This window comes from Dermochelys coriacea, chromosome 23 (assembly GCF_009764565.3).
Source record: "Dermochelys coriacea isolate rDerCor1 chromosome 23, rDerCor1.pri.v4, whole genome shotgun sequence".
In the NCBI taxonomy this organism is placed as follows: domain Eukaryota; kingdom Metazoa; phylum Chordata; order Testudines; family Dermochelyidae; genus Dermochelys; species Dermochelys coriacea.
The window spans coordinates 14690737-14714750 of record NC_050090.1 but is presented as its reverse complement, the minus strand read 5'-3'; the positions used below and the strand labels follow the sequence as shown (position 1 = coordinate 14714750).

Below are 24014 nucleotides of genomic sequence, written 5' to 3'. Positions count from 1 at the left end.
TTCTGCAAATAAAACACCTCTTCCCCTTCCTCTCATTACGTGGGTAGATAAAGGAAACTGAGGCACACACCTGCCTTCGGGGGGGATATGATAGCAGTGTGGAGCAAGGGACTCAGGAAGTGTTATTTACTCCTCATAACTCAAGACTCACCCAATGAAATTACTAGGCAGCAAGCTGAAAACAAACGAAAGGAAGTATTTCATCACCCAACCTGTGGAACTCCTTGCCAGAGGACGTTGTGAGGCTAAGACTAGAACAGGGTTCAGAAAAGAACTAGATAAGTCCCTGGAGGATAGGCCCATGGATGGCTACTAGCCAGGCTGCTCAGGGATGGTGGCCCTAGCCTGTGTTTGTCAGGCGCCGGGGATGGGTGACGCGATTGTCGAGTGATCCACCCTTGTTCTGTTCATGCCCTCTGGGGCACCTGGCCGCTGTTGGCTGGACACAGAGCTGGATGGGCCATTGGTCGGACCCAGTCTTTTGCACGCATGATAATCCTACAGAACAGCCTGAAGAAACCCTCCTTCGTCCGGGCCAGCGTCTCAGCAGGCAGTGTCCCCGGTGAGGCGCTGCAGGGTGCGGGCGGCCAGGGGGCGCAGGGCGAAGGTGGGCACGTGAGGCGCCAGGAGCAGGAACAGCTGGTGCTGGGGGGCATGGATGGCGTAGGCCTTGTGTGTGGCGCTCACCACGTAGCAGTGGCGGGCGCGGTGTGGGAAGCCGGCCTGGAAAGGCTCCTGTGGGGGGGCTGCCAGACATGGGGGGGAGGTTAGGGTGGGGGGAGGCCCCAGGTGAGTTTGAGACCCCTCTTCCCTAGGCTCTCTGCCATTCCCCACCCCCTGGGTTTTCCCCCTCCCTGCCACTCACCTGGGCTGCCCTCCCAGGGGAAGTAGCGGGTGGCGACCAGGGCGTAGAAGTGGCGCAGGGCGCGGGCGCGGCACCTGGGGGACAGGCCTGTGGGGAGGAGGGAAGACACTGAGCTAGGGGGCTGGCCTCCCCCTGCCTGGCCCCAGGAGGGCGTGTACCCACTCTCCAGATGCACTGGGGATGCCAGGCAGGGGGGCAGGACCTACCCACCCCAGGCTGGCTTTAGGGGCAGGGACTTACCCTCCCACATAGCTTGGTTAGGGGACAGGGACCTACCCTCTCCCACAGGCTGGGTTGGGGGGCAGAACCTACCCTCCCCCCCCGATCCTGGGGGTTGCACTGAGCTCTGACTGCTTCTCTGCTCCCGATGGATCAACAGGAACCTGAGAGAAAAGAGGAACAGGGGGGCTGGGGGCTCCACTGTCTAGGCCCTTCTGGGGCTCCCAGGCTACAGCCACCCCCATAGCACCCCTGGCCATCCCACCTCCCCCACCAGCACCACCTGCCCTAGGTCCCCCTGTTGTGCCTTGTTCCCCCCCCAGCGCTCCCCCCAGTCCCCAGGGCACTCACGCCAGGACTCCAGGGGGCAGCGTGGTGCCATGGGGCAGGCCGTGGGGCTGGGGGCTCACACATGCCTGCAGTGGCTCCAGCAGGGGCTTCCAGAACCGTGGCACCAGCTGGGGGCACAGGGGAGAAGGGGTTAAATGTGCTGGGGACCCCCTGCTGGAGGGGGCCAGTCCCACTCCCCCTTTAGGGGGCACAGGATGCCACCTGCTCCCCCACACCCACCTCGTTTTCCACGGTGTGCAGGGCAGGGCTGGGCCCGCAGATCAGGCAGGCCTCCAGGCCGGGCAGCAGCTGGCAGGTGAGAAGCCGGTGGGGGACCTGGGGAGGCAGTGTCAGACAGAGAACCCTGGCCCCCCAGCCCAGCCTGCCCCCTTGACAGCCCCCCGTCATCCAAACCTCAACCCCTACCAATCCTCCCCCTGCTGACCAGCTCCCTGGCATCCGAACCTCTCACCTGTCCCTGTCAGCCCCCCAGCCATCCCCCCATGACACCGCCCCCTCAATCCTCCCTCCTCCTCCTGACCAGCCCCCAACCTCCCCACCACGCGCTCACCGTGGGGCTGCCGTGGGGCAGGTAGATGGGGTAATCCCGCGCCGTGTGGGGGGGCAGTGAGGCCACCAGCCAGCTCAGCAGCAGCAGCTCCTGGGGGGCCAGCTGCCACCAGAGCTCTGTGGCCAGCGCAAGCTGGCCCCCAGCCAGCAGGCAGCCAAAGCGACTCTCGGCCGCACCCGCGAAGGCTTCCAGGCACTCCTGGCGCAGGGGGAGAAAAGGACGGAGGGTGTCGGGGGTTGGTCCTTCCCCAGGACCCTCCCACCGCCAGCTGGGGACCTTGGGAGCCAGGCACTCCCCCCAGGGTGGGGTGACCCCCCAATACCCCTGTTCCCCACAGCTCTCAACCCCAAGAAACTGGGGGCAGAACCCACCCCCATGAGATCCCTCCAGGGTTCCCCCTACCCAGAGACCCCCATGGCTGTATGGCTCCCTTGCCTACCCCACAGGGTTCCCCCTACCCAGGGCAGGGGATGGTTGGAGGGGTCCCCAGAGGGTCTCTATTCCCAGGTTTGCTGGGGGGGCTCTCACCTGCAAGGCGGCGCCGTGGGGCACAGGGACACACTCCACACACTGCGTCAGGTCCCCGCTCCGCTCCAGGGGTGCCAGGAAGCTGTCGATCAGCTTGTAGCAGGCCTGGGGGGAGGGGGGCCATTGGGAGGGGCTGGTGAGCCTGGGAGCGGCCAGGCAAAATGGGGGCTGCAGGGTTCAGCCCCCTCCCCTCCCCAACTGCTGCGTGTCAGCCCCACAGCTTCCATCTGTCCCCAGATACGGGGACAGGATGTCACACCATGGGCTGGGATTGCTACCCCACAACACAGCCCACTCCCATGCCCTATGGGGCCCAGGCTGGTGGGCAGCCCAGCCTCTCCCCCCACCAGGGCCCAGGCTTGCAGGGACCCAGTCTCCCCACCCCGCAGGGCCCAGTCTCCTGTCTCCCCTCAAGGCCCAGGCTCGGGGGGACCCAGTCTCCTCCCCCCACAGGGCCCAGGTTTGAGGGGGACCCCAATCCCCCCACTCACCCTCAGGTCCTTTTTGAGGCGTTCAATGTTGCGGACATTCACCAGCTCCTCCAAGCCCAGGATCAGCACCTGGAATGATTCCCCTGGCTGGTCAATTGCCCCCGCTGCACAGACCGGGCAGAGAGCCGGGGGAGGGGGAGCATCTGGGGCAATTCCTGGCCAACACATCCTGCTGTTCTGTAACCAGTTCGCCCGGGACTGGAGTCGGGCTCGCCGGCCTGGAATTGCCAGGATCGCCCCTGAGCCTTTTTTAAAAATCGGCATCACATGAGCTGCCCTCCAGCCGCCTGGTCCAGAGGCTGAGGTAAGCGACGGGCGACACCCTGCAGCGAGTAGTTCTGCAGTGTCCAACCTGAGTTCCTTCCGAACTCTTGGGTGATTCCCAGCCTAGGGACCTATTCCTGTTCCCAAACCTCCTCTACCGGCGCCGCAGTCTGGGGCAGATCTGTCACCCAAAACCCACGGCTCGGGTTTGGGAATCTCACTCCCGTCCTCTACAGTGAAGACCGACACAAAGAATTCATCGGGCTTCTCCGCAACGGCCTTGTCTTCCTCGAGTGCTCCCTTAGCACCTCGATCGGCCAGTGGCCCCATTGATTGTTCGGCAGGCATCCTGCTCCCAAAGCACTTCACATTGAACGCCTCAAAAAGGACCTGAGGGTGAGTGGGGGGATTGGGGTCCCCCTCAAACCTGGGCCCTGTGGGTGGGGGGAGACTGGGTCCCCCCGAGCCTGGGCCCTGAGGGGAGACAGGAGACTGGGCCCTGCGGGGTGGGGAGACTGGGTCCCTGGGTGGGGAGGGGGGCACAGGCAGGGCTGGGGGTTCTGGGGGGGGCAGGGGCTCACCATAGCGCTGAAGGCATTGTCCAGCAGGCGCCCCAGGGCGAAGTCACTGGCTCCTTCCTCCGATGACAGGACGATCAGGGTGATGCTGGAAAGGTTGGGGTGATGCTGCGGTTCATGGGGGGGGCAGCTGCTTCCCAGTCCACCCCCCTGCCTTAGGAGCAACCAATCCCCAGCCCACCCCACCCCCCAGGGCCAGCATCTCCTGCTCTGGGGCCCTCAGCTCCCAGCCTGCCCCCTCCAGCCCGCTGCCCCCTGACCTGTTGTGGAAAACCCTCCACACCACATGGGTGTTCGTGGTGCAGGCTGCCGTCAGCAGAACGTCCAGGTTCGCCCCGAACATGTGCACCCCATTCAGGGAGCCGATCACCGGAAACGGCAGCTGGGGAGAGAAGGGAGGAGGGGGAGTGTCACTCAAAGGGAATGGGCCAGAGAGCCAGGACTCCTGGGTTCTCTCCCTGGCTCTGGGAAGGGAGTGGGGTCTAGTGGTTAGAGTGGGGGGGCTGGGAGCCAGGATGCCTGGGTTCTCTCCCCAGTTCTGGGAAAGTAGTGGGGTCTAGTGGTTAGAGCAGGCTGGGCTGGGAGCCAGGACGCCTGGGTTCTCTCCCTGGCGTGATTGGCTCTGAGAGGTAATTACCATTTGGGAGTGGGGGTGTTTATAGGGGGGCCCAAGCTCTTCCCCCTGAACCTAATGTTCCTTCCTATAACCCCCCTCTGCACCCACACACACACATTCTAGGGTTGGGGGCACCAGCCCCACAGGGCAGGGGAGGGTCAGGGGCCTCACCTGGTGCTTGGAGGGAGCCCCCATGCTGCGGCAGAACAGGGGGACCCCGCTGCTGGCTGTGAGGCAGAGCAGGGTGACAGAGCCCCCCTCCTCTCCCATGGCCCCGGCTACCCACTCAACTCTGTTTGGGGGGGGTGCCGGGTGCCCCGCCCCTTCTCTTGCTGGGGCCCCGCCCACTCCTCAGGCCCCGCCCCTCCCCCGCTCACAGACCCCGCCCCCAGCTGGCACCTCCTGCTCAAGCCCCGCCCCTGCCCCTCCCTAGGCCCCGCCCCTCCCTTCTCCTGGGCCCCGCATCCCGGCCCCGCCCCTCCCCGCTTAGGCCCCGCACGCGCCGCTCCCCAGCGCGCTCCGGCTCCGGCTCCGGCCCCGCCTCAGCCTCAGCCCAGGGCCGCGGCCATCTCGGAGCCCGGTGGCTGCCGGGAGCGATGACGCTGTTACCATGGTGGCGGCGGGCGGGACCGGGAAGGAGCGGAAGAAGCAACTTCCGGTGGGGGGGGGTCAGGCCGGAAGTGGCGGGAGGAGGAGGTGAGGGGCGCTGGGTGTGCGGCCGTGGGGGCAAGGGCGGGGGGGGAGGGAGAGAGAGAGGAGGGGGGGCAGGCTGGAGTTGGGGATGGGGCGGGGCGGTTGGGGATGGAGATTGGAAGGGGAGGGGAGGGAGTTCGGGAGGGACTGGGAGGGGAGGGGGGTCTCGGAGGGGTGGGGGAGGGAGTTCGGGAGGGGAGGGGGGTCTCGGAGGGGTGGGGGAGGGAGTTCGGGAGGGGAGGGGGGTCTCGGAGGGGTGGGGGAGAGGGATTAGGGAGGGGAGGGGGTCTGGGGCGGTGGTTTGGGAGGGGTGGGGGAGGGGGGTTCGGGAGGGACGGGGAGGGGTGGGGGGTCTGGGGCGGTGGTTTGGGAGGGACTGGGAGGGGAGGGGGGTCTCGGAGGGGTGGGGGAGGGAGTTCGGGAGGGACTGGGAGGGGAGGGGGATTTGGGTGGGGAGGGGGATCGGGAGGGACTGGGAGGGGAGGGGGGTCTCAGAGGGGTGGGGGAGAGGGATTTGGGAGGGGAGGGGGTCTGGGGCGGTGGTTTGGGAGGGACTGGGAGGGGAGGGGTGGGGGAGGGGGGTTCTGGAGGGACGGGGAGGGATGGGGGTTCAGGGCACGGGGGGTATGTACCCCGCCCCCGCTGAGAGCGTCTCCCCCCCCCCCAGCGGCCAGCGGGGCTCGGGGCGCCCGGCGGGGCGATGGTGGTGCCGGGGCTGGAGCTGCCCGCGCAGGCCGTGGCCGGGATGGTGGCCGACGTGGTGTTCGTCATCGAGGGCACGGCCAACTTGGGGCCCTACTTCGAGTCGCTGCGCAAGCATTACCTGCTGCCCGCCATCGAGTGCGTCCCACGGACACCCCTACCCCCCGGCCGGCCCCAGCCTGTGTCCCCCCCCCCGGCCACCTGGCCCCCGCGTGTCCCAGTCTCTCCCCCCACAGCCCCTCCGCCTGCCTCCCAGCCCCAGCGTCCTCTCACATCTCCCCAGGCCTTTGCTGGAGGGAACCCGCCCCATATCCCCCCCACGGGCAGGCTTTGCCCTGCCCTCAACCCCGTATCCTCCCAGCCCATTGTCCCCCTCCTCAATGGACAGCCTGCCCCATGGCTCCAGTCCCCCAAGCATGTACTCCCAAGCCCTTGCCATGAGCAGCCTCCATCCCGAGCAGCTAGTCCCTCCGCCCCCCCATAGCTGAGTAGGGTCAGCCCCACTCCCACCTTGGATGGGGGGGCTCCAAGGAAATGGGGGGGGGAACTCCGCTCTGCACTGCCCGTGTGCAGGGCTAGCAGGCTTGGCAAGATCTGATGGGCACATTCTCCTTGTGTCCCCCCAGGTACTTCAATGGCGGCCCCCCAGCTGAGACAGACTTCGGAGGAGATGTGAGTGGGCGGCCTGATGAGCTTTGGGGGAAGGCCCCCCATCTCACCCCATCCACCCCCTGTACAGCATAGTTTCTGGGGCTGTGTTGTACCCCTCCATCTCCCCCACAGGAAGTGGGATTTGGGGGGGTTGGGCAGGACTGGGAGGGCACCCCTCATTGTACCCCCATCCCCTTGCGGGTGCTAGAGTTTGGGGGGTGAGACTGGACTGGTTTGTGGGTCGCCCCCCATCTCACCCTAGGCTCCCTGCTGGGCATTGGGTTTGTGGGGGGCTGGGCAGGTTTGTGGGGCTTCCCTTGAGCACCCCTAGTCCCTCTGTGGACAGTGCGGGTGGGGGGTGTCAGGGGACTCCTGGATCTCACCCCCCTCTCCTTGGCAGTATGGGGGCACCCAGTACAGCCTGGTGGTGTTCAACACGGTGGACTGTGCCCCGGAGTCCTATGTGCAGTGCCACGCCCCCACCAGCAGCGCCTACGAGTTCGTCACCTGGCTGGACAGCATCCAGTGAGTGGGGCTGGGGTGGGGGGCGGGCGGGCTGTGGGGACAGGCAGATCTTCCTGTGGGGGGAGAACCCCTTCCCCAACTTTCAATCCTGGGAAGAGCCATGCTCCTCACGGGGAAATGTCTCCTTAGATACAAGCCCGGACTCCTGGGTTCTCTCCCTGGTCCTGTGAGGGGAGTGGTGTCTAGTGGTTAGAGCAGGGAGGGCTGGGAGCCCGGACTCCTGGGTTCTCTCTCTGGCCCTGGGAGGAGAGTGGGTTCCTGTGGTCAGAGCAGTGGGGGCTGGGAGCCTGGACTCCCGGGTCCCATCCCTCGCTCCATTAAGGCGGTGTCTTGGGGGCCTCACTCCGCTCCATGTCCCTCCCATGCAGGTTCGTGGGGGGCGGCGGCGAGAGCTGCAGCCTCATCGCCGAGGGGCTCAGCACAGCCCTGCAGCTTTTCGATGACTTCAAGAAGATGAGGGAGCAGATGTGAGTGCGGGGGCTGGGTGGGGAGCCGGGATGGCGGACGGTGGGTGTCCCAGCACTGGGGGGTGGGCAGTTTCCACCTGTGGGGATGGGGGGGTCAGGGGCTGGGAGGGCTGCGTTCCCCAGCTCCCACCATGCTGTGCTGCAGCTGTGTCCCAGGGCCAAAGCGTGGCATGCTGGGAAATGGAGGCTCCATGGCATCGCCCACACCCCCTCTGTCTCTCCCCTTCCCCCCCACCCCCAGAGGCCAGACCCACAAGGTGTGCATCCTGATTTGCAACTCACCCCCCTACCTGCTGCCGGCCGTGGAGAGCACCACCTACTCCGGCTACACCACCGAGAACCTGGTGCAGAAGATTGGAGAGGTGAGGGGGGGGGTCTAGTGGTTAGAGTGGGGGGGGCTGGGAGCCAGGACTCCTGGGTTCACTCCTGGGTCTAGGAGGGGAGTGGGGTCTAGTGGTTAGAGCGGGGGGGGCTGGGAGCCAGGACTCCTGGGTTCTCTCCTGGTAAGGGAGGGGAGGGGGGGGTCTAGTGATTAGAGCACGTGGGGGAGGGGTGTCTGGGACCCAAGACCCCTGGGTTCTCTCCCCATTCCACTCACCCCTGTCTCTCCCCTCCCCAGCGCGGGATCCACTTCTCCATCGTGTCCCCCCGCAAGCTGCCGGCGCTGCGTGTGCTCTTCGACAAGGCCACGCCCGGCGGGATGCTGGAGGCCCAGCCCAAAGACTTTAGCCAGGATCCCCGGCACATGATCCTCATCCGCGGCATGGTGCTGCCGGGTAAGGGAGAGCAGGGGGCTGTTGAGGGGGGCTGGCGCCTTCACTCCCCACACTCTGCCGGGGGAGGTCAGCGGGACCCCTCCCTGCAGGTGGCACTGGGGGGCAGAGGAGACGGCCTGGGGAAAACAGCACCTACACCGGGCCCAGCCAACGCTGCCACGGAGCTGTCGGCATAAGGCCCGGGCGGGAGGGGGCAGAGAAGAGCCGCAAGGCCGACGAAAGAGGCAGACTCCAGGAGCCTCAGCGAGGAACATGGGCCGAGAGGGTCTGACCCAACGAATGGCAGCCCTGCGTGGGCAGCCGGCATTTCCCGGGGGGCTTGCCAGCGGGCAGAGGAGGGGTGCCCGCGGGCCTGGGGCTGGGTGGTGCCCTGAGAATGAACACGTGGCAGCCCCACGGGTGGAGGCAGCGATCGCGCCCCTCTTGGCTGGAAACTAGGAATCTGTAGGGCTCCAGAGGTCACACTGGGGTCGCCCCTCCCTGGCGGGGGGGAGTCGGGGGTCATGCTGGGGTCGCCCCTCCCTGGCGGGGGGGGAGTCGGGGGTCATGCTGGGGTCGCCCCTCCCTGGCGGGGGGGAGTCGGGGGTCATGCTGGGGTCGCCCATTCTCAGCTGGGAGTTAAAGCACATGTTGGGGTCGCCCCAGCTGCGAAAGGCTCAGGGGTCACAGCAGGGTCACCCCTTTCAGACAGGGAGGGAGAGGTCATGCCGGGGGCCCTTCCTTCCTGTGGGAGGGGAACAAGTCATGCTGGGGTCACCCTGCATACCAGGGGGTCAGAGCTCATGCCTGGGTCACCCTTCCCACCAGAGGGTCGGAGGTCATTCTGGGGTCACCTCCTCCTGACAAGGGGCTGGAGGTCATGCTAGAGTTGCCTCCTCCTGGGAGGGAGGCAGAGGTCTGGTTGAGGTCCCACCAGGGACTGGGGTGCATCGTGGGGTCCGGCCTGTCCTGCCTGCTGACCTGTCTCCTGTCCCCCAGTAGGTGGCAGTGCAGCCTCTGGCACCATCCAGCCCAAACAGGTGGTGCCCCAGCCACAGCTCCCCACTGCGCCCCCGCAGCACCCGCCAGCCCCGCAGCAGCCCCTGCCACCCGCCTCCCAGCCCTACCAGGTACGTCCCCCCGGGGGGTCCCGGCTCTGCCGCCTGCCTCCCAGCTCTGCCGCCTGTCTCCCAGCCCCGCCGGGTACGTCCCCCCGAGGGGTCCCGGCCCCACCTCCCAGCCCCGCCGGGTACGTCCCCCCGAGGGGTCCCGGCCCCACCTGCCAGCCCCGCCGGGTACGTCCCCCCGGGGGGTCCCGGCCCCGCCTCCCCGCCCCGCCGGGTACGTCCCCCCGGGGGGTCCCGGCCCCGCCTCCCCGCCCCGCCGGGTACGTCCCCCCGGGGGGGTCCCGGCCCCGCCTCCCCGCCCCGCCGGGTACGTCCCCCCGTGGGGGTCCCGGCCCCGCCTCCCAGCCCCGCCGGGTACGTCCCCCCGTGGGGGTCCCGGCCCCGCCTCCCAGCCCTGCCAGGGTCCCCCCGCCTGGCTCACCCTTGCTCCACCTCACAGGCCCCCCCGCCTGGCTCCCTCAACGCCGCCCAAGCTGCAGCGCAGTCTGCCGTGGAGGCTGCCAAGCACCAGAAAGCCAGCCTGGCCGCGCGCTGTGAGTGGGGGCAGGGGGAGGCTGGGGGCAGGTGGGGAGGTCTCACCATGGAGGGGGAGATTGTGGAGCAGGTTCTTTGGGGGCAGTTCCTTGGGGGTGAGGTATCGTGGTAGGGCTTGGGGGGTGGGAGGGAGGGCTCTCGGGAGGGCTGGGCCTGGGGGGAGGGGAAGGGGCTGGGGGGTGGGAGGGCTCTCAGGAGGGCCTAGGGGGAGGGGAAGGGGCTGGGGGTGTGGGATCCTGACTGTTTTCCTCCTTCCCCTCCACAGTCCCCCCCCTGAACCCCTTGCAGACGCCCTTCAGCCAGGCGCCCACGCAGCCGCTCCCCACCGGCTCTGTCCCGGCCTTGGCCCCCAAGCTGCCGCCCTCCTCCCAACCCAGCTTGGTCTCCACCGTCACCACCGGCTCCAGCCTGCTGACCCAGCCACCCAGCCAGCCCCCCCCACAGCCCGGGGCCCCAGCCATGGTACGTACGGCCCTGTGGGGCCTCTGTGAACTCTGCTCAGCCTATAAGACGGTCTTCTGAGCCCCAAAGGCCCAGCCACACTACCAGGTCTATACTAGTTTGGATCTGACTATGATGGGTTCCCCCCCAGCCGCCACCTGGAACTGGGTTACCACTGAACCCCACCCCGACCCACCAGCCTGGGCTGCAAAGCCCTCCAAGCCAGCACTTTCCTCCGCATTCACACAGGTAGGGACCCACCCAGACGCTCCAGCCACCAGTTCTTCTTCCAGTGCTTGCTCATGTCCATGGTGTGTGTGCACTCGCCACAAGCCCCGGTGCCAGAAGTTTGTCTCTCAGCAGTTACCGTAGGGGTGCGGCAGTGGCGCCCACATGGCACGGTATAAGGGGCGCCACCGGCTCCCCCCACCCTCACTTCCTTCTTGCCGGAAACTCCGACAGCGGGGAAGGAGGATAGGTCGTGGAATGGACATGAGCACCACATCTCGAAGAAGACCCGTGAGGGAACCGGTAACGGACTTCTTCCCAGCCTGGGGCCCCAGGGCAGGACCGATATGACAGACATTCACATCCTGCAGAGCGAGACTTTTTGAACGATACCTCACCACCAGACTTGGCGCAAAACATCCCCTCATTGCATGACTGTGGTGGATAAGGGGTGCCAGGACATCACCCCCAAAAGACCCTGCTGCCAGCCCACCCTTTAGTGTCTAACCCTAAAGGTTTTATTAGAAAAGAAAGAAGAGAGGAGTTAATGGTCAAAGTGTTCCGATGTGTATGCGTGGTGTCACGGAGTGTGGGGGTGAAAGGGCCCTGCACCCCCCACTTCCAGCTATTCACCGAGACCCAACACCTTCAGTTGGCACCTTGCAGGGGGGGCCCCAAGCCATCAGTTGCCAGGAGACGGGGCGTCGGCCATTTTCTGTGCAGACACCATCACACTGGCCCTCTTGGGCTCTGCAACAATCACACCCCCTTACCCCACTCCTAGATACTTAAGAATGGCATAGGGGAAACTGAGGCACCCACCCACTATTCAGAGAAAACTTTAAGAACATTCCCACTTCATCACGTGGCTTCAGAGTTCGTCTAGCAGGTTCTTAGCCGCGTCTGGGAGTTTGCCGGCTTGTTGAGTCCTCCTGAGACACGGCTGAGGCTTGGCTGGGCTGGTCAGTCCGTCCGCTGGTGGAGCCGTGACTCCAGAGGTGAGACACACGATCGCAGACAAAATGGAGAAGATGCAGCTGCCTTTTGATATCCTTTGCTTGCTCTTCCTCTGTCCCAAACGAAAGCTTCACAGCACGTGGCCTGGGAGAGTCGCCTGCGCCCGGCACGGCCTCCTGACTCACAGGTGTAGCCCCGGGCTTCTCTCGATGGGTTCGTTGTGTGGCTGACGGGGCAGCAGGCCGGGCGGCGCCGAGGCCAGTCTGTCTGGGGGGGTCGCTCAGACACGCACGTGTATCAGTCACCGTACGATGTGCGTATCGTATTTAGCAGCTCAGCCCTTTCCCACCGATACCTCCCACGGCATAGCTAGGGCGACATCGATAGCCACAATATTATCAACGGTCAGCCATATTCCATACAACCTCACAGCCTGTCTCCTCCGGGCGGGACTGGCTGGCTCAGGGGGGCAGGGAATGGGATATGGGGCCTTTCCCCTCTAGGGGGTGCTGGCTCCAGGGCAGGGGACTGGCTGTCTCTAGGGGGCAGGGAATGGGGCAAGGGGCCCCTAGGGGGCAGGCACCTGGGCTAGGTCTGACCATGCTCTCCCTCCCCCAGCCTAGCAGTGTAGCCCCCAGCAGTGTGAGCGTGGCCCCACCAGCGGCCCCCCAGCTGGGGGCGGCCCAGCTGCCCGGGGCCCAGCAGTCGGTCACCAACAAGGTGCTGGCCTGGAATGGCGTGCTGGAGTGGCAGGAGGTGAGAGCCCATCCCTGGGGGGGGTGGGGGGGAGCCGTGATCCAGACCCTCTGACCCCTCCCTCTTCCCCCCAATATCTGCAGAAGCCCAAACCGGCCTCAGTGGACTCCAGCACCAAACTGACCCGCTCACTGCCCTGCCAGGTGTATGTCAACCCCGGGGAGAACCTGTGAGTGCTTGGGGGGGAGATGTCTATGCCTGGGGGAGGCTGAAGGGGGGAGGGTGGGGTACAGCTGGGAATGTGGCTGGGGGGGGTAATGCCTGGGGGTGCCTTTTACCGGTCACTGACTCCCTCTTCTGCCCCATCCTCCCCCAGGAAAACGGACCAGTGGCCCCAGAAGCTGATCATGCAGCTCATCCCGCAGCAGTTGCTGGTAAGGGTGGGGGGCTGGGCTGGGTCTCTAACCCCCACATCCTTGCTGGCCGCGGGGGAGGGACTCTAACTCCCCCCCCAAGTGCTGTGTCTCTAACCCCCCCTCTCCCTGCAGACCACGCTGGGCCCCCTGTTCCGCAATTCCCGCATGGTGCAATTCCACTTCACCAATAAGGACCTGGAGTCGCTCAAGGGGCTTTACCGCATCATGGGCAACGGCTTCGTAAGGCTCCCCTCCCCCCCCGGAACCTCCCCAGCGCCTCCGGAACCCCCCCACCCGCACAGCCCCCACCGCATCATGGGCAATGGCTTCGTAAGGCTGGGCCCCCCCAGTGGGAGTCTGGCAGCTGGCACCGCTCCACCTTCCCAGCCCAGAATGACCTGGCCCCCAGAACAACCCAGCACTGGGACAGGCTCTGAGCATTTGCCCCCCTACCTTTGGGGGTGGGGTCTCTGTGGGGGCATGGCCTGAGTCCCTGCTGCGTGCACTCCCCCACACCATGCCCTGTGAGGGGGTGGAGCCTGTCCTGGGGTGGGGTCTGATGCAGTGCCCCCCCCCAGGCAGGCTGCCAGGGGGCGTGGCCTGGCCTGGGGCAGGGTCTGATGTGGCCCCCCCGTGGGCTGCCAGGGGGCGTGGCCTGGCCTGGGGCAGGGTCTGATGCGGCCCCCCCCCCAGGCGGGCTGCGTGCACTTCCCCCACACGGCGCCCTGCGAGGTCCGGGTGCTGATGCTGCTCTACTCGTCCAAGAAGAAAATTTTCATGGGGCTGATTCCCTACGACCAGAGCGGCTTCGTCAACGGCATCCGGCAGGTCATCACCAACCACAAGCAGGTGCAGCAGCAGAAGATCGAGCAGCAGCGGAGCGTAAGGGACCCCCCCGTCCCTGAACCCCACCCCCTGCCCGGTTCCTCAATCCTGTCCCCCGTCCCACGTCCATGAACCCTGACCCCCTGTTCTGTCCCTGAACCCCACCTCCTGCCGGTTCCTCAATCCTGTCCCCCTGCCCTGTCCCTGAACCCCAATCCCCGTCCCACATCCATGAACCCCGACCCCCTGCCCGGTTCCTCAATCCTGTCCCCCTGCCATGTCCCCAAACCCAACCCCTGAACTTCACCCTGCCCTGTCCCTGAACCTCACCCCCTGCCCGGTTCCTCAATCCTGTCCCCCGTCCCACGTCCATGAACCCTGACCCCCTGTTCTGTCCCTGAACCCCACCTCCTGCCGGTTCCTCAATCCTGTCCCCCTGCCCTGTCCCTGAACCCCAATCCCCGTCCCACATCCATGAACCCCGACCCCCTGCCCGGTTCCTCAATCCTGTCCCCCTGCCATGTCCCCAAACCCAACCCCTGAACTTCACCCTGCCCTGTCCCCGAACTCCGACCCCCCTGTCCCCCATCCCTGAACCCCACCCCTGCCCAGTTCTTCAATCCTATCCCCTTGCCCTGTCCCCGAACCCCGACCCCCCTGAACCCCCACCCCCAAACTCCAACCCTTCCCCTGAATTCTGACCCCTGTCCCCCCACCCAGCCTGGAGTGTCCCCTCCCCTTCCAGGGCCTGGCAGGACGCCCTCCCCCTCATGACCCCAGACACATCCTGGCCTGGATCAGCCCCCCCAACTTCTCAAGGCCAGGCTGGGAGCTGTGCCCCGACCACCCATCCCCACTCCTGCTCCCCCAGCAGCCTCTCTCCTCTCTCTCCCCAGCAGCTGGGGGGCTCCGCGCCAGTGCCCAACGCCCAGCCCTTCCTGGCCAAGCAGCCGGGGGCCCTGCCTGGGGCCCAGGGGGGGCAGCAGCAGGTAAGGGGGGGCAGCATACCGGGCTAGGGGGGCTGCTGTCTGGGGCCGCCGGGCATGTTGGGGGTGGCTGGTCGTGTGGCGGGTGGCCTGGGGGGCAGGAGGGTCCTGCCTGCTGACAGCCTGTGTCCTAGTGGGGTTTGGGGTGCAGCCCGACGCTGCCACTCACCTGTCCCATCTCCCCAGATGGCCGGCCAGCAGGTGAGTCCCGCCATGGCCCCAGTTCCCATCATGGACGACCCGCAACGGCAACAAAGTCTGGTGAGTTTCTGTGTGTGTGGTGAGGGGGCTTCGTCCCTGTAGCGCGCACCCCCCCCCCGCCGGGGGATCTCCCCGTGGATGGGACCCTGGGGGGGGGTTGCTCCCTGTAGCGCGCACACACACCCCCTGCTGGGGGATCTCCCCGTGGATGGGACCCTGGGGGGGGTTCCTCCCTGTAGTGCACACCCCACCCCCGCTGGGGGATCTCCCCATGGATGGGGGTGGTTCCTCCCTGTAGCACATACCCCTGCCCCGCTGGGGTTCTCCCCATGGATGGGACCCGGGGGGGGGGTGTTGCTCAGCCCTAGTGTGTGGCAGGAGGGGGGAGGAGTCACAGCCTCCATGGGGGGGGCTGGGAGTTGGCTGACCCCTCCCCCTGCTCTCAGTTGCAGCTCCGGGTGCAGCAGCAGGCAGCAGCCACGCAGCAGCAGCAGGCGACCCCAGCTGCCCCCCCGCCCCCCCCAGCCCCTGGCCCCCCCCAGGCTGGGCCGCAGCCCACGCAGGGGGGGCCCCTCCTGCGACCCCAGAACCCAGGCGCCAACCCCCAGCTCCGCAGCCTTCTGCTCAGCCAGCAGCCGGTGAGTAACCCCCCCAGCCCACTGATACTGGCGGCATCCCACCTCGGGAGCCAGGTCCCCCCGTATCTCCTGCTGCAGGGGTAACCCTTCCTGGTGGGGGCGGGGGCTTGAGGCTCCCCTACAGTGGATGGGTGTGGGGAGGGATGGGGTGGGGGGTGGGGTGTCAGCTCCCTCATCACAACTCCTCTCTCTGGTTTGTTCATAGCCCCAGCCTGGAGTCCCGCAGGCCCAGCAGCCTTTGCACCACCTGCAGCAGGCATCCCAGGGGCTGCTGCCCCATCAGGCCATGGGGCAAGCTATGGGGCAGCAGCCGCTGCAGCTCCCTGGCCAGCCACTTATGCACCAGGCACCTGGGCAGCAATGGCCGGGCCAGATGGCCCCCCGGCCCCCACTGCCAGGTAAGGGGGGAGTGGGGTCTGAACAGCCCCCCCCAATCTAGCACCGGGTGAGGGGGTCTCTGTGTATGCAGGCCCACCCCATCCTGTCCCAGCACCAGGTGAGGGGCCCCCAGAACCCCAGCGTGCCCCCCCACCTCAGTGTCTCCTCTCCCCAGGTCAGATGCTGATGCCCCCGGGGCCCCGGGGGCCAGGCCCCCAGCCTGGCCTGCAGCAGGTGCAGCCACCCAGTGTCATGGAAGACGACATCCTCATGGACCTGATCTGAGAGCAGCGCCCCCTGTGGAGGGGGGGGACTCTGCAGCTGTCAATAAACCACCTTGCCCCCTCTGCTGACTGTGCTGTACCCCCCCCCCCCCCGGGAGAGAATCCAGGGGACCTAGCGCCTTCCCAACTCCCCCCCCATGCCAGGTTGTTCCCTTACTAGCCCCTCAGGGGTGCCGGGCTGCTCACTGACCTGCACCTCCCCACCCCCTTTCCAGGGATGGAAACCAGGAGTCCTGGCTTCCTGCCCCCCTTTTCTCTCTGGGGAGAGCCCAGCTCCACAACCCCCCGGCCCCATATTTGGTGTTACCCCTTTCACACCTGCAGAGACAGCCTCACCCATTATGCTCTGTGGCTACAGGGCAGGCAGGGGGGGCATAGAATCAGGCCATGCCCCCAGGCCAGCACCAGGCTCCGCCCCCTCACAGGGGGAGTGCACACAGCTGGCACTCAGGCCATGCCCCTATAGAAACCCCACCCCCAAAGGTCAGGGGGCAGGTAAATGCTCACAAAGCCCATCCTGGGCTGAGAGGGTGGAGCGGTGCCAGCTCCCACTTGGGGGGCCAGCCTTGCTAAGCCATTGCCCATGATGCAGTGCGGGGGGGATACTAGGTGGTTACTGCAGGAGAAATCCCTGTGCCCCTGCCCCCACCCACCCTTCTGTCTTCTCTAATAAGACAGGTCCTTTTCCCAGGGGGGGCAGGCTCCGTCCCCCCCGAACAGACACCAGGAGGCACGGCCTCTGCTCTGCTCCGGCTTTATTGAGTTGCATCTTTCCTGGGGGCCCAGCTCAGCCCTCGGAGAATTGGCGGTAGAGCGCCTCCTCGTGGGCGTCGGTGAAGCAAGGCACAAAGTGAACTCGCAGGATCTGGGCAAAGCCCTCGCTCAGCGATGGCTCCACAAACTTACTCCTGGGGGGGGGGGGGGGAGAAGAGAGGCAGGGGGTTAACAGGCAGATTCTCTTCCCCCCCCCCCCACAGGGCCCTCCCGCCCCCACACTCACTTGTAGCTGTTTAGCACAATGTCCGTGACAGAGACGTGACCCGTGGCCGTCAGATCCCGGAACTGGAACCAGAAATGAGCTGTCACAGAGGGGCAGGAAATGGGGCCTGGGGCCTGTCCCTTCTAGGGGGCGCCAGTTCCCCTGGGGCCCCAGGGCAGGGACTGGCTGGCTGAGGGGCAGGGAATGGGGCCTGGGGCCTGTCCCCTCTAGGGGGCACCAGCTCCCCTCTGGCCCCAGGGCAGGGACTGGGCCCCGGCTCACCCGGTTGTTGTGTTTGGCCTGCTCCAGGGTAGCAGTGAAGAGGAAGCAGCGGCAGGGGACCCCGGCGTCCTGGGCACATTCAATGTACCTGAAAGGGAGGCAGAAGAGTTGGGGGAGAGGAAGACAGTAGTTCTCCCCCACCGTCCCCAGTGGGGGCCCCCCTACCTGCGGCGTGACTCGGGGTCTGGGTTGGTGTTGTCCACAGCTGCACTCTTCCCCTCGCGCAGTGCCAGTGCCACCAACGCCACACACTTCTGCCAGGAGCCCAGTGTGTCCTGGGGGGAAGGGGGGAGGTTAATGGGGGGAGCCCAGCCCCTGCCAGCAGGGAGGGGTGCAGCCCCCCAGCCCCCCTTACCCGGTTGGCATAGGCGTAGCCCGCTGGCACCAGCTGGCTCTTCAGGAAGGTTGACTTGCCTGCTGCGGGGGGAGGGAGAGAAGTCAGTGCTGGGGGGCAGGGAGGGGGGTCAGGGGCACGGGGGGACATCTGACTCACCTGCAGGGAAGCCCACAGCCACCACCAGCTCCGGTGTGGGGGACACCAGGGGAGCGTCAGGGGGGTCATAGAGGCGCCCGTGTGGATCCAGCTCCCGCTGCAGGGAGAGATCAGGGCGGGGGGGGGGGTTAGACAGACCCAGCAGCAGGGGGAGGGGAGCCCCCGGGAGGGCACCTGGGATGTGATCAGGGCCCAGGGTGGGGGGCAGCTGGGGGGGAGGGCACTCACCGGGTCAAAGTGGGGCAGCTGGAAGGGGGCGGACGCCCAGCCCAGGAAAAACTCCTCAGGGGTGTAGAACGGCAACCCGGCGTTCAGGGCAAACTGGGAGGACAAGAGAGATCGTCAGGGGGGACGGGGGGGGTTAGGAGAGCAGTGGTGAGATGGGGGCTGGTTGGGGAGTGGGGCAGGGACTGGGGGGGATGAGGTTGTGGCAGGGGGCCAGCAGGGGACGGGAGGAACAGAGGGGGTTGGAAGTGTGGCAGGGAGCTGGGGTGATGAGGGGGTGGGAGGAGCAGAGGGGTTTGAGAGTGTGGCAGGGAGCTGGGGGGCCAGCAGTGGGGGGGGAGCTGGGGTGATGAGGGGGTGGGAGGAGCAGAGGGGTTTGAGAGTGTGGCAGGGAGCTGGGGGCCAGCAGTGGGGGGGGGAGCTGGGGTGATGAGGGGGTGGGAGGAGCAGAGGGGTTTGAGAGGGTGGCAGGGAGCTCGGGGGCCAGCAGGGGGTACCAGGCGGTCGCTGCAGGAGAAATCCTTCTTCTTGTGCCCAGGAGCCCAATTGGGGGGACGCCCGGCCGCATCTGAAAGAGAACGTGGGGGGGGGGTTAGAGGGGAGATCAGCTCTGCTGCCCCACGCAGCCCCCCATGGCCAAGTCCCGGGGCTGACAGTGGAAAACCCCCCGCCACCACCCCCAGGTGGAGAGAGGGGAGTGTGACAAAGCAGGGGATTGTCTTAGTGTTGTGCATAAACACTGTGCCTCAGTTTCCCTGTGCACTGGGTGTGGAATGGGGCAGCAGAGGAGGGTTGTTGTTGCAGGGGACCAAGTGTGACCTCGCCCAGCAGCCAGGACCCCAACGAAGGCCTGGAGATGGGGGACCCAGCAACTGGTGCCCGGGAGCCCCCCCCCCAGCTTGTAAGCAGCCGGGTCGGCCCAGGTGGCCGAACCCAAGGACAAAGGGGGGAGGGGGGGACTGTGCCAGGTGATGTAGGGAGGCAGCTGTGGGGGAGGGGATATGAGGCCCAGCTGGAAGGGGGGCTGGGCAGTGGGGAGGGGATATAGGGGCCCACGCAGACCCAAGCGCTGCAGGCTCAGCGGTGCGGGTCCAGGAGGCAGCGGGGCCCAGGGCTGGACCCCCGAGAGACAGCGCCCACCCCCCAACAAAGTGCTGCCCCTCCCCCGCAGACCCTCACTCACCTCCCACGTAGAGACTGCGCTGCAGGGCCACAGACACGGCGCCGTTCCCCTGGAGGGGGGAGGGTCAGACATGTGGGGAGAAAGGGGGGGCTGGCCGAGGCCACGCCCCCTGCCCGCCGACAGTAATTGCAGGTCCTCACGCACCCACAGCCGTGCCCACCTGACATTCAGGCTGGGCGGCATCTGCGCCCGCGGGGGCCCAGGGGGCTCGCCAGGCTCCCCCCCATGCCCGCCTGGCAGGGCTGCCAACCATCTGATCCCGCAAACCCAAACACCCTGGCCCGCCCCTGACCACGCCCCCTTCCCAGAGACCACACCCCTGCACACTCTCCCCCACCCTCACTCACTTTCCCCAGGCTGGGGCAGGGGGTCAGGCTCCGGAAGGCAGTTTGGGTGCAGGGGGCAGGCTCTGGCTGGGGCAGGGAGTTAGGGGTCAGGGCGACAGTGCTTACCTCGGGCGGCTCCCGACCGGCACACCCAGCTCTGGCAACGGCTCCTAGGCAGGGTGCTGCAGGCACCATCCTGCAGCTCCCATTGGCCGCAGTTCCCGGCCAATGGGAGCTGTGGAGTTGGTACTTGGGGCGGGGGCACCAGGGGCCATGGGTCGGTTCCAGCCGCATCCGGGAGCATTAGCTCTGCTGCGCTGCAAGGGGCCCCTGGGCAATTACCCTCTTGGCCCACCCCTGGCGGCGGGCCTGCCGCTCCCCACTGCCCCCCCACACCTTCTCACACAGGTACTCCCACATGCCCAGCAGGGGTTTACGGTAGATCCCGGTTCCAGTCGCCACGAACACCTGGGGGGCAGAATGGGGGGGGTCACATCCTGGGACAGGCATGGACACCCCCCCACCGCTCCCCCCATCCCAACTCTGGGGGACACCTCCTGAGATGGGAATGAAGCCCTCACCTGTCACCCTTCCCCATGGAGGGGGTGTCATTCAGGGCATGGGAGGGGGCAGGTGAGGGGGGCCCTCCACAGGGGCTGGGTGGGGGATGTCCCCGGCCCTGCTTAGAGATTTTCCCCCACCCCCAGCCCCCTGGGGCCCCAGGATTCGGTGCTCGCAGCCCCCCTACCTGCACGGGAACTCCCAGTCTCTCCACCACGGCCTCCGCCTTTGCCTTGAAGACCTCAGGGCGCACGCGCCCCCGGCTGATCCCCAGCTGGTTGGTGAAGACCACGATCTGGGGGGGGGGGGAGAGACATGACACATGGGACATCAGGGAACTGGTCAGAGTGGGGGGGACCCAGGGGAAGGGGGGAGAACAAACCTTGTACCCCTCGTTCTGCAGCTGCTTCAGCTTCCGGGGAACCTCAGGGTACAAAATCCTAGGGAGAGACACAAGGGTTACCCCAAAACACCCCCAATTCCCCAGCCCTGTTGGTGCCCCTCACTCCCAACCCGCAACCCCTGCTAGCCCGGCCCTGGGCTTCCCCCAGCCCTGCCGGTGCCCCTCACTCGCGACCCGCAGCCCCTGCACTCACCTCCAGTCATCGGGGCTGGTGGGAAAAACTTTCCCAGACTTAGTCGTGATGACGGTTCCATCCAAGTCAAACCCAGCGACCTGCAGAGACAGCGAGGCGCCCCGCCCCCCCGTCAGAGCAATGGACCCATCCGTCCCCCCATCACGGCAATGGACCCACCTGCCACCTCCCCGTCACAGCAATGGATCCATTCACTCCCCCCCACATCAGAGCAATGGACCCTCCCAATGCCTTGCCACCACCCCCAACAGACCCTTTGCTAACCCCCCATTACAGCAATGGACCCATCCGCCCCCCATCAGCGCAATGGACCCTCCTGCTCTGGGCTCGGCTGCCCCAGACAGTGGTGGGTAGTTCCCCAGGCTAACTCCTGCCAGCCAGGTACCTTGGCACTGGGCACCACACCCTCCTTGGTGAAGACCAGCAGCTTGCCATGCTCCTCCCAGGAGTCCCTGGGGTGGGGGGGCAGCCCCAAAGACCTCCCCTGGGGCAGGTGGGATGCCCCACCCTTTGCCTGCTCAGCACTGGCTGCTGTCTCCTGCAGCTGGTGCAGCTTCACGGCCACGGCAGCGTCCTCCTCCTCCTCGGAGGGGCTGGGAGCCTTCGGCCTCTTGGGGGGCCGCTCCTCCTCGCCCTCAGCCAGCGGATGGCGCTTGGGGCTGAAGAAGTCCAGTAGGCTCCGGCGGGGGGTGGGCAGGAAGCGCAGGGTGTAGGGGTAGCGCCCATTCACCAGCCACAGCGTCTGCCCCTCCTGCAGCGTGCTGCTGTCACCTGGCTGCAGCTGCAGCTCCTCCACCGACGTAGGATTCACGCCCCGCTGCAAAATGGGGGGGCTGAGCGCAGGAGAGGGGTCCCCCAAGAACCACCCCAGGACCCCACCCGGGGGGGCTGCATCTTGGTGCCGGGAGAGGGGTCCCTAGAGAACTAGCCCCCATGCTGGGAAAGGGGTCCCTAGAGAATCCCCAGAGTCCCACCCTGGGGGGGCTGCATCTCAGTGCCCAGCGAGGGGTCCCCAGATACCCAGGCCCCACCCCAGAGGGGCCGCGTCCCAGTGCCAGACAAGGGGTCCCTGGAGAACCAGCCCCCTGCGCCCCACCCCAGAGGGGCTACATCTCAGCACTGGGCGAGGGGTCCCTGTATACCCGACCCCCACACAGCTTCCCCCTCACCTGGGTGACTCTCACAGCCCGGTGTTTGTAGTCAGCCAGTAACTCCACTGCAAGAAACGAGGGGCGGGGGGGGGAAGAGAAATGAGTGAAGGGGAAATTGGAGCCTCCCTTTCGCCCCCCCCAGCCCAGTGACGCAGGCAGGGCCCCATTCTGGCAAAGGGTCCTGAGCGCAGAGCCCCTGGGGGTGGCTGGTCAGGGGAGCTGGTTGGGGGGGGCCCCACCGGTTCCCACCTTGCTTCCGGGAGCACTTCTTATCCGCCACGCGGGTGCGGGGCCCCCGGCCCAGCACCACGGGGACCCCGTCGGGCAGGGCCAGGGGCTCGTGCTGCCCGTCCCGGCTCACCAGCAAGCAGTCCATGGCGACAGCGCCTGGGCACGAGACACGGGGGGGGAGTCACAATCAGCTGCCCCCACCTGGCTACGCCCCCCCATCGACCCCTCCCCGGACTACACCCCCCATCGACCCCTCCCCCAGTCCCCTGAACTGCACCCCCCATCGCCCCCCAAACTGCACCCCCCATCGCCCCCTCCCCGGACTGCACCCCCCGTCGCCCCCTCCCCCAGCCCCCCAAACTGCGCCCCCCATCACCCCATCACCCCCTCCCCGGACTGCACCCCCCATCGCCCCCCAAACTGCACCCCCCCGTCGCCCCCTCCCCCAGCCCCCCAAACTGCGCCCATCACCCCCCCAAACTGCACCCCCCCATCGCCCTCTCCCCCATTCCCCCAAACTGCGCCCCCCATCACCCCCTCCCCGGACTGCACCCCCCCATCGCCCCCTCCCCCAGCCCCCCGAACTGCGCCCCCCATCGCCCCTCCCAGGCTGCGTCCCCCTTTGCCCCACCTAGGCTGTGCCCCCCGCCCAGGAAACGGCCCCCCGGAAGTGGCCCCTAACCGCACGCGGGAAGGGGGGGCCCCTATTTCCAGGGGAACCACGGGGGGGGAGGGGCCGTAGGGATCCCCGGCTAGGGACCGTCTCAAAGACCTCGGGAACTTCCGGCGGAGCGACACTTCCGGCGGCCGCGGGCGCAACCGCCACTTCCGCCCGGCGCCGCGCGTGGGGCCCCGCGCCGCGGGTTCCGGGGCATTTTGTTTCCTAGGCCGGGGAGGGGGCGGGGCTCCTCAGACGGGGGCGGAGCCTCCCACAACACCCTACGTACCCCTCCCCCAAAAGGGGCCCGGGCCCCCTGGAGGATGGGAGTCCTGGGGGCAGGTTTTAAGGGTACAGGTGTGAGGGCGCAGGGAGGGGGGCGGATTGACCTAGGGATGCTGCGGGGGAGTTTCACTGGGACTGTCGGTGTGGGGGACGGGATGTCGGGGGGGGTGTCACTGGGGGGACGATACCGGAGCAGGTGACCTGAGCCCGGGGGCTGGGGCCAGGTGACACCTTCTGTCCGGGACACTGGACAACGGCTGGAGGGGGGAGAAGGCTGGATGGGGTTTCAGTTTGGGGCTGGCTGGGGAAGTGGAGGGAGACCTGGGGCCAGAGTCTAAACTACCTGTCCCTCAAGATGGACCTGACTGAGGGGTCCTGTTCTCTGTACCTACAAGCTCTGTTTTGGGCTGTTTTCCTGTCGGCTAATAAACCTTCTGTGTTACTGGCCGGCTGAGAGTCCTGGGAATCGCAGGAAGTTGGGGGTGCAGGGCCCTGACTCTCCCACGCTCCATGACAACTGGTGTCAGCCGTGGGATGTACTGCACCCCGGGGATGGCGCTTCCTGCAGTGAGTGACTGGGGAGCAGTAAAATGAAGGGGGATTGACGAGGACCAGGCGTACTGAAGGTTCAGAGAGGCGGTTTCGGGGGGCAGAGGAGCGAGGCTTAACCCCTGGGAGCAGGTGACCAGCGAGAAGGACTGTTGCAGGAACTGGGGTCCCCCTGGTGAGCAGTTCCAGGGGTGGAGGAGTCTGCGGCTTGACCCTGGGAAAGAGGTGGTGACCTGGAGAAGGGCTGCACAGTCGGGGCTCTTCCTGGAAACTGGGGGGAGCTGAGAGCACCCAGGCCTGCGAGTCCACAACAACTTGGGACCAGCGGGGAGATGTATAACCATCGCCTTAAGAGGGAGCTGGTTGAGCTGAGCAAGCAGAGGAGGCTGCACATTGGGAAACTCACCAAAGCACAGCTGATTGCCCAGCTGGAGAAGGAGGATTCGATCCCCATCTCTGAGTGTCTGTCCTGGTTGGGAGGGGTCAGACTGATGCCAAGGACACTCCAAGGCCCCTCCAATCTATGGCT

At 66.7% G+C, this 24014-nt stretch overlaps 3 protein-coding genes across 15 annotated transcripts; 1 reads left to right on the top strand and 2 right to left on the bottom strand.

The window, feature by feature from the left end:
- Nucleotides 1-228: 228 nt before the first annotated feature.
- On the bottom strand, nt 229-4790 carry FUZ (fuzzy planar cell polarity protein). Of its 5 annotated transcripts, XM_038381900.2 has the most exons (11): nt 4634-4790; nt 4107-4228; nt 3850-3934; nt 3005-3073; nt 2514-2618; nt 1986-2183; nt 1655-1750; nt 1436-1542; nt 1178-1248; nt 866-952; nt 412-746 (listed from the first exon to the last, which is right to left on the bottom strand). In XM_038381900.2, the coding sequence occupies exons 1-11, from the start codon at nt 4730-4732 to the stop codon at nt 544-546; spliced, it is 1242 nt and encodes a 413-aa protein (XP_038237828.1). In that variant the 5' UTR covers nt 4733-4790; the 3' UTR covers nt 412-543. The 5 variants fall into 5 exon arrangements, with proteins under 5 accessions (XP_038237824.1, XP_038237825.1, XP_043357048.1 ...); XM_038381896.2 differs by lacking the exon at nt 1178-1248 and having other exon boundaries at nt 229-746; XM_038381897.2 differs by lacking the exon at nt 1436-1542 and having other exon boundaries at nt 229-746.
- A 157-nt stretch (nt 4791-4947) lies between these two features.
- On the top strand, nt 4948-16025 carry MED25 (mediator complex subunit 25). 6 transcript variants are annotated; one of them, XM_038382285.2, is made up of 20 exons: nt 4948-5158; nt 5823-5995; nt 6484-6529; nt 6909-7033; nt 7402-7500; nt 7742-7862; nt 8120-8276; nt 9258-9385; nt 9822-9915; nt 10182-10378; nt 12161-12298; nt 12382-12467; nt 12615-12672; nt 12787-12894; nt 13348-13536; nt 14376-14468; nt 14652-14726; nt 15113-15304; nt 15510-15702; nt 15858-16025. In XM_038382285.2, exons 2-20 carry the CDS (start codon nt 5856-5858, stop codon nt 15965-15967), a joined length of 2349 nt encoding a protein of 782 aa, XP_038238213.1. In that variant the 5' UTR covers nt 4948-5158; nt 5823-5855; the 3' UTR covers nt 15968-16025. The 6 variants fall into 6 exon arrangements, with proteins under 6 accessions (XP_038238213.1, XP_038238212.1, XP_038238211.1 ...); XM_038382284.2 differs by having other exon boundaries at nt 4949-5158; nt 9255-9385; nt 14379-14468; XM_038382283.2 differs by having other exon boundaries at nt 4949-5158; nt 9255-9385.
- Nucleotides 16026-16710: 685 nt separating this feature from the next.
- On the bottom strand, nt 16711-22816 carry LOC119847120 (polynucleotide kinase 3'-phosphatase). 4 transcript variants are annotated; one of them, XM_043501111.1, is made up of 17 exons: nt 22766-22816; nt 22012-22149; nt 21781-21827; nt 20997-21428; nt 20612-20691; nt 20398-20455; nt 20203-20310; nt 19851-19922; nt 19129-19177; nt 18443-18513; nt 17949-18041; nt 17721-17817; nt 17583-17644; nt 17393-17502; nt 17228-17315; nt 16967-17028; nt 16711-16874 (listed from the first exon to the last, which is right to left on the bottom strand). In XM_043501111.1, exons 2-17 carry the CDS (start codon nt 22136-22138, stop codon nt 16754-16756), a joined length of 1677 nt encoding a protein of 558 aa, XP_043357046.1. In that variant the 5' UTR covers nt 22139-22149; nt 22766-22816; the 3' UTR covers nt 16711-16753. The 4 variants fall into 4 exon arrangements, with proteins under 4 accessions (XP_043357046.1, XP_038237498.1, XP_043357045.1 ...); XM_038381570.2 differs by having other exon boundaries at nt 22625-22784; XM_043501110.1 differs by having other exon boundaries at nt 20203-20455; nt 22012-22154; nt 22691-22811.
- Between the last annotated feature and the right edge of the window lie 1198 nt (nt 22817-24014).

What these genes read in the sequence shown, in the direction of transcription:
- LOC119847120 (XM_043501110.1), bottom strand. Translation starts at nt 22,138, where the DNA reads ATGGACTGCTTGCTGGTGAGCCGGGACGGGCAGCACGAGCCCCTGGCC. An exon ending in ACCAGCCCCGATGACTGGAG is followed by an intron (nt 20,456 to 20,611) that starts GTGAGTGCAGGG and finishes GTCTCTCCCTAG; the next exon opens with GATTTTGTACCCTGAGGTTC. An exon ending in TCTCCTGCAGCGACCGCCTG is followed by an intron (nt 18,042 to 18,442) that starts GTACCCCCTGCT and finishes TTGTCCTCCCAG; the next exon opens with TTTGCCCTGAACGCCGGGTT.
- FUZ (XM_038381896.2), bottom strand. Translation starts at nt 4,732, where the DNA reads ATGGGAGAGGAGGGGGGCTCTGTCACCCTGCTCTGCCTCACAGCCAGC. An exon ending in GGGCTCCCTCCAAGCACCAG is followed by an intron (nt 4,229 to 4,633) that starts GTGAGGCCCCTG and finishes TTCTCTCCCCAG; the next exon opens with CTGCCGTTTCCGGTGATCGG. An exon ending in TGCCCCACGGCAGCCCCACG is followed by an intron (nt 1,751 to 1,985) that starts GTGAGCGCGTGG and finishes CTGCCTCCCCAG; the next exon opens with GTCCCCCACCGGCTTCTCAC.
- MED25 (XM_038382283.2), top strand. Translation starts at nt 5,856, where the DNA reads ATGGTGGTGCCGGGGCTGGAGCTGCCCGCGCAGGCCGTGGCCGGGATG. An exon ending in AGCCAGCCTGGCCGCGCGCT is followed by an intron (nt 9,916 to 10,181) that starts GTGAGTGGGGGC and finishes TCCCCTCCACAG; the next exon opens with TCCCCCCCCTGAACCCCTTG. An exon ending in CGCAACGGCAACAAAGTCTG is followed by an intron (nt 14,727 to 15,112) that starts GTGAGTTTCTGT and finishes CCCTGCTCTCAG; the next exon opens with TTGCAGCTCCGGGTGCAGCA.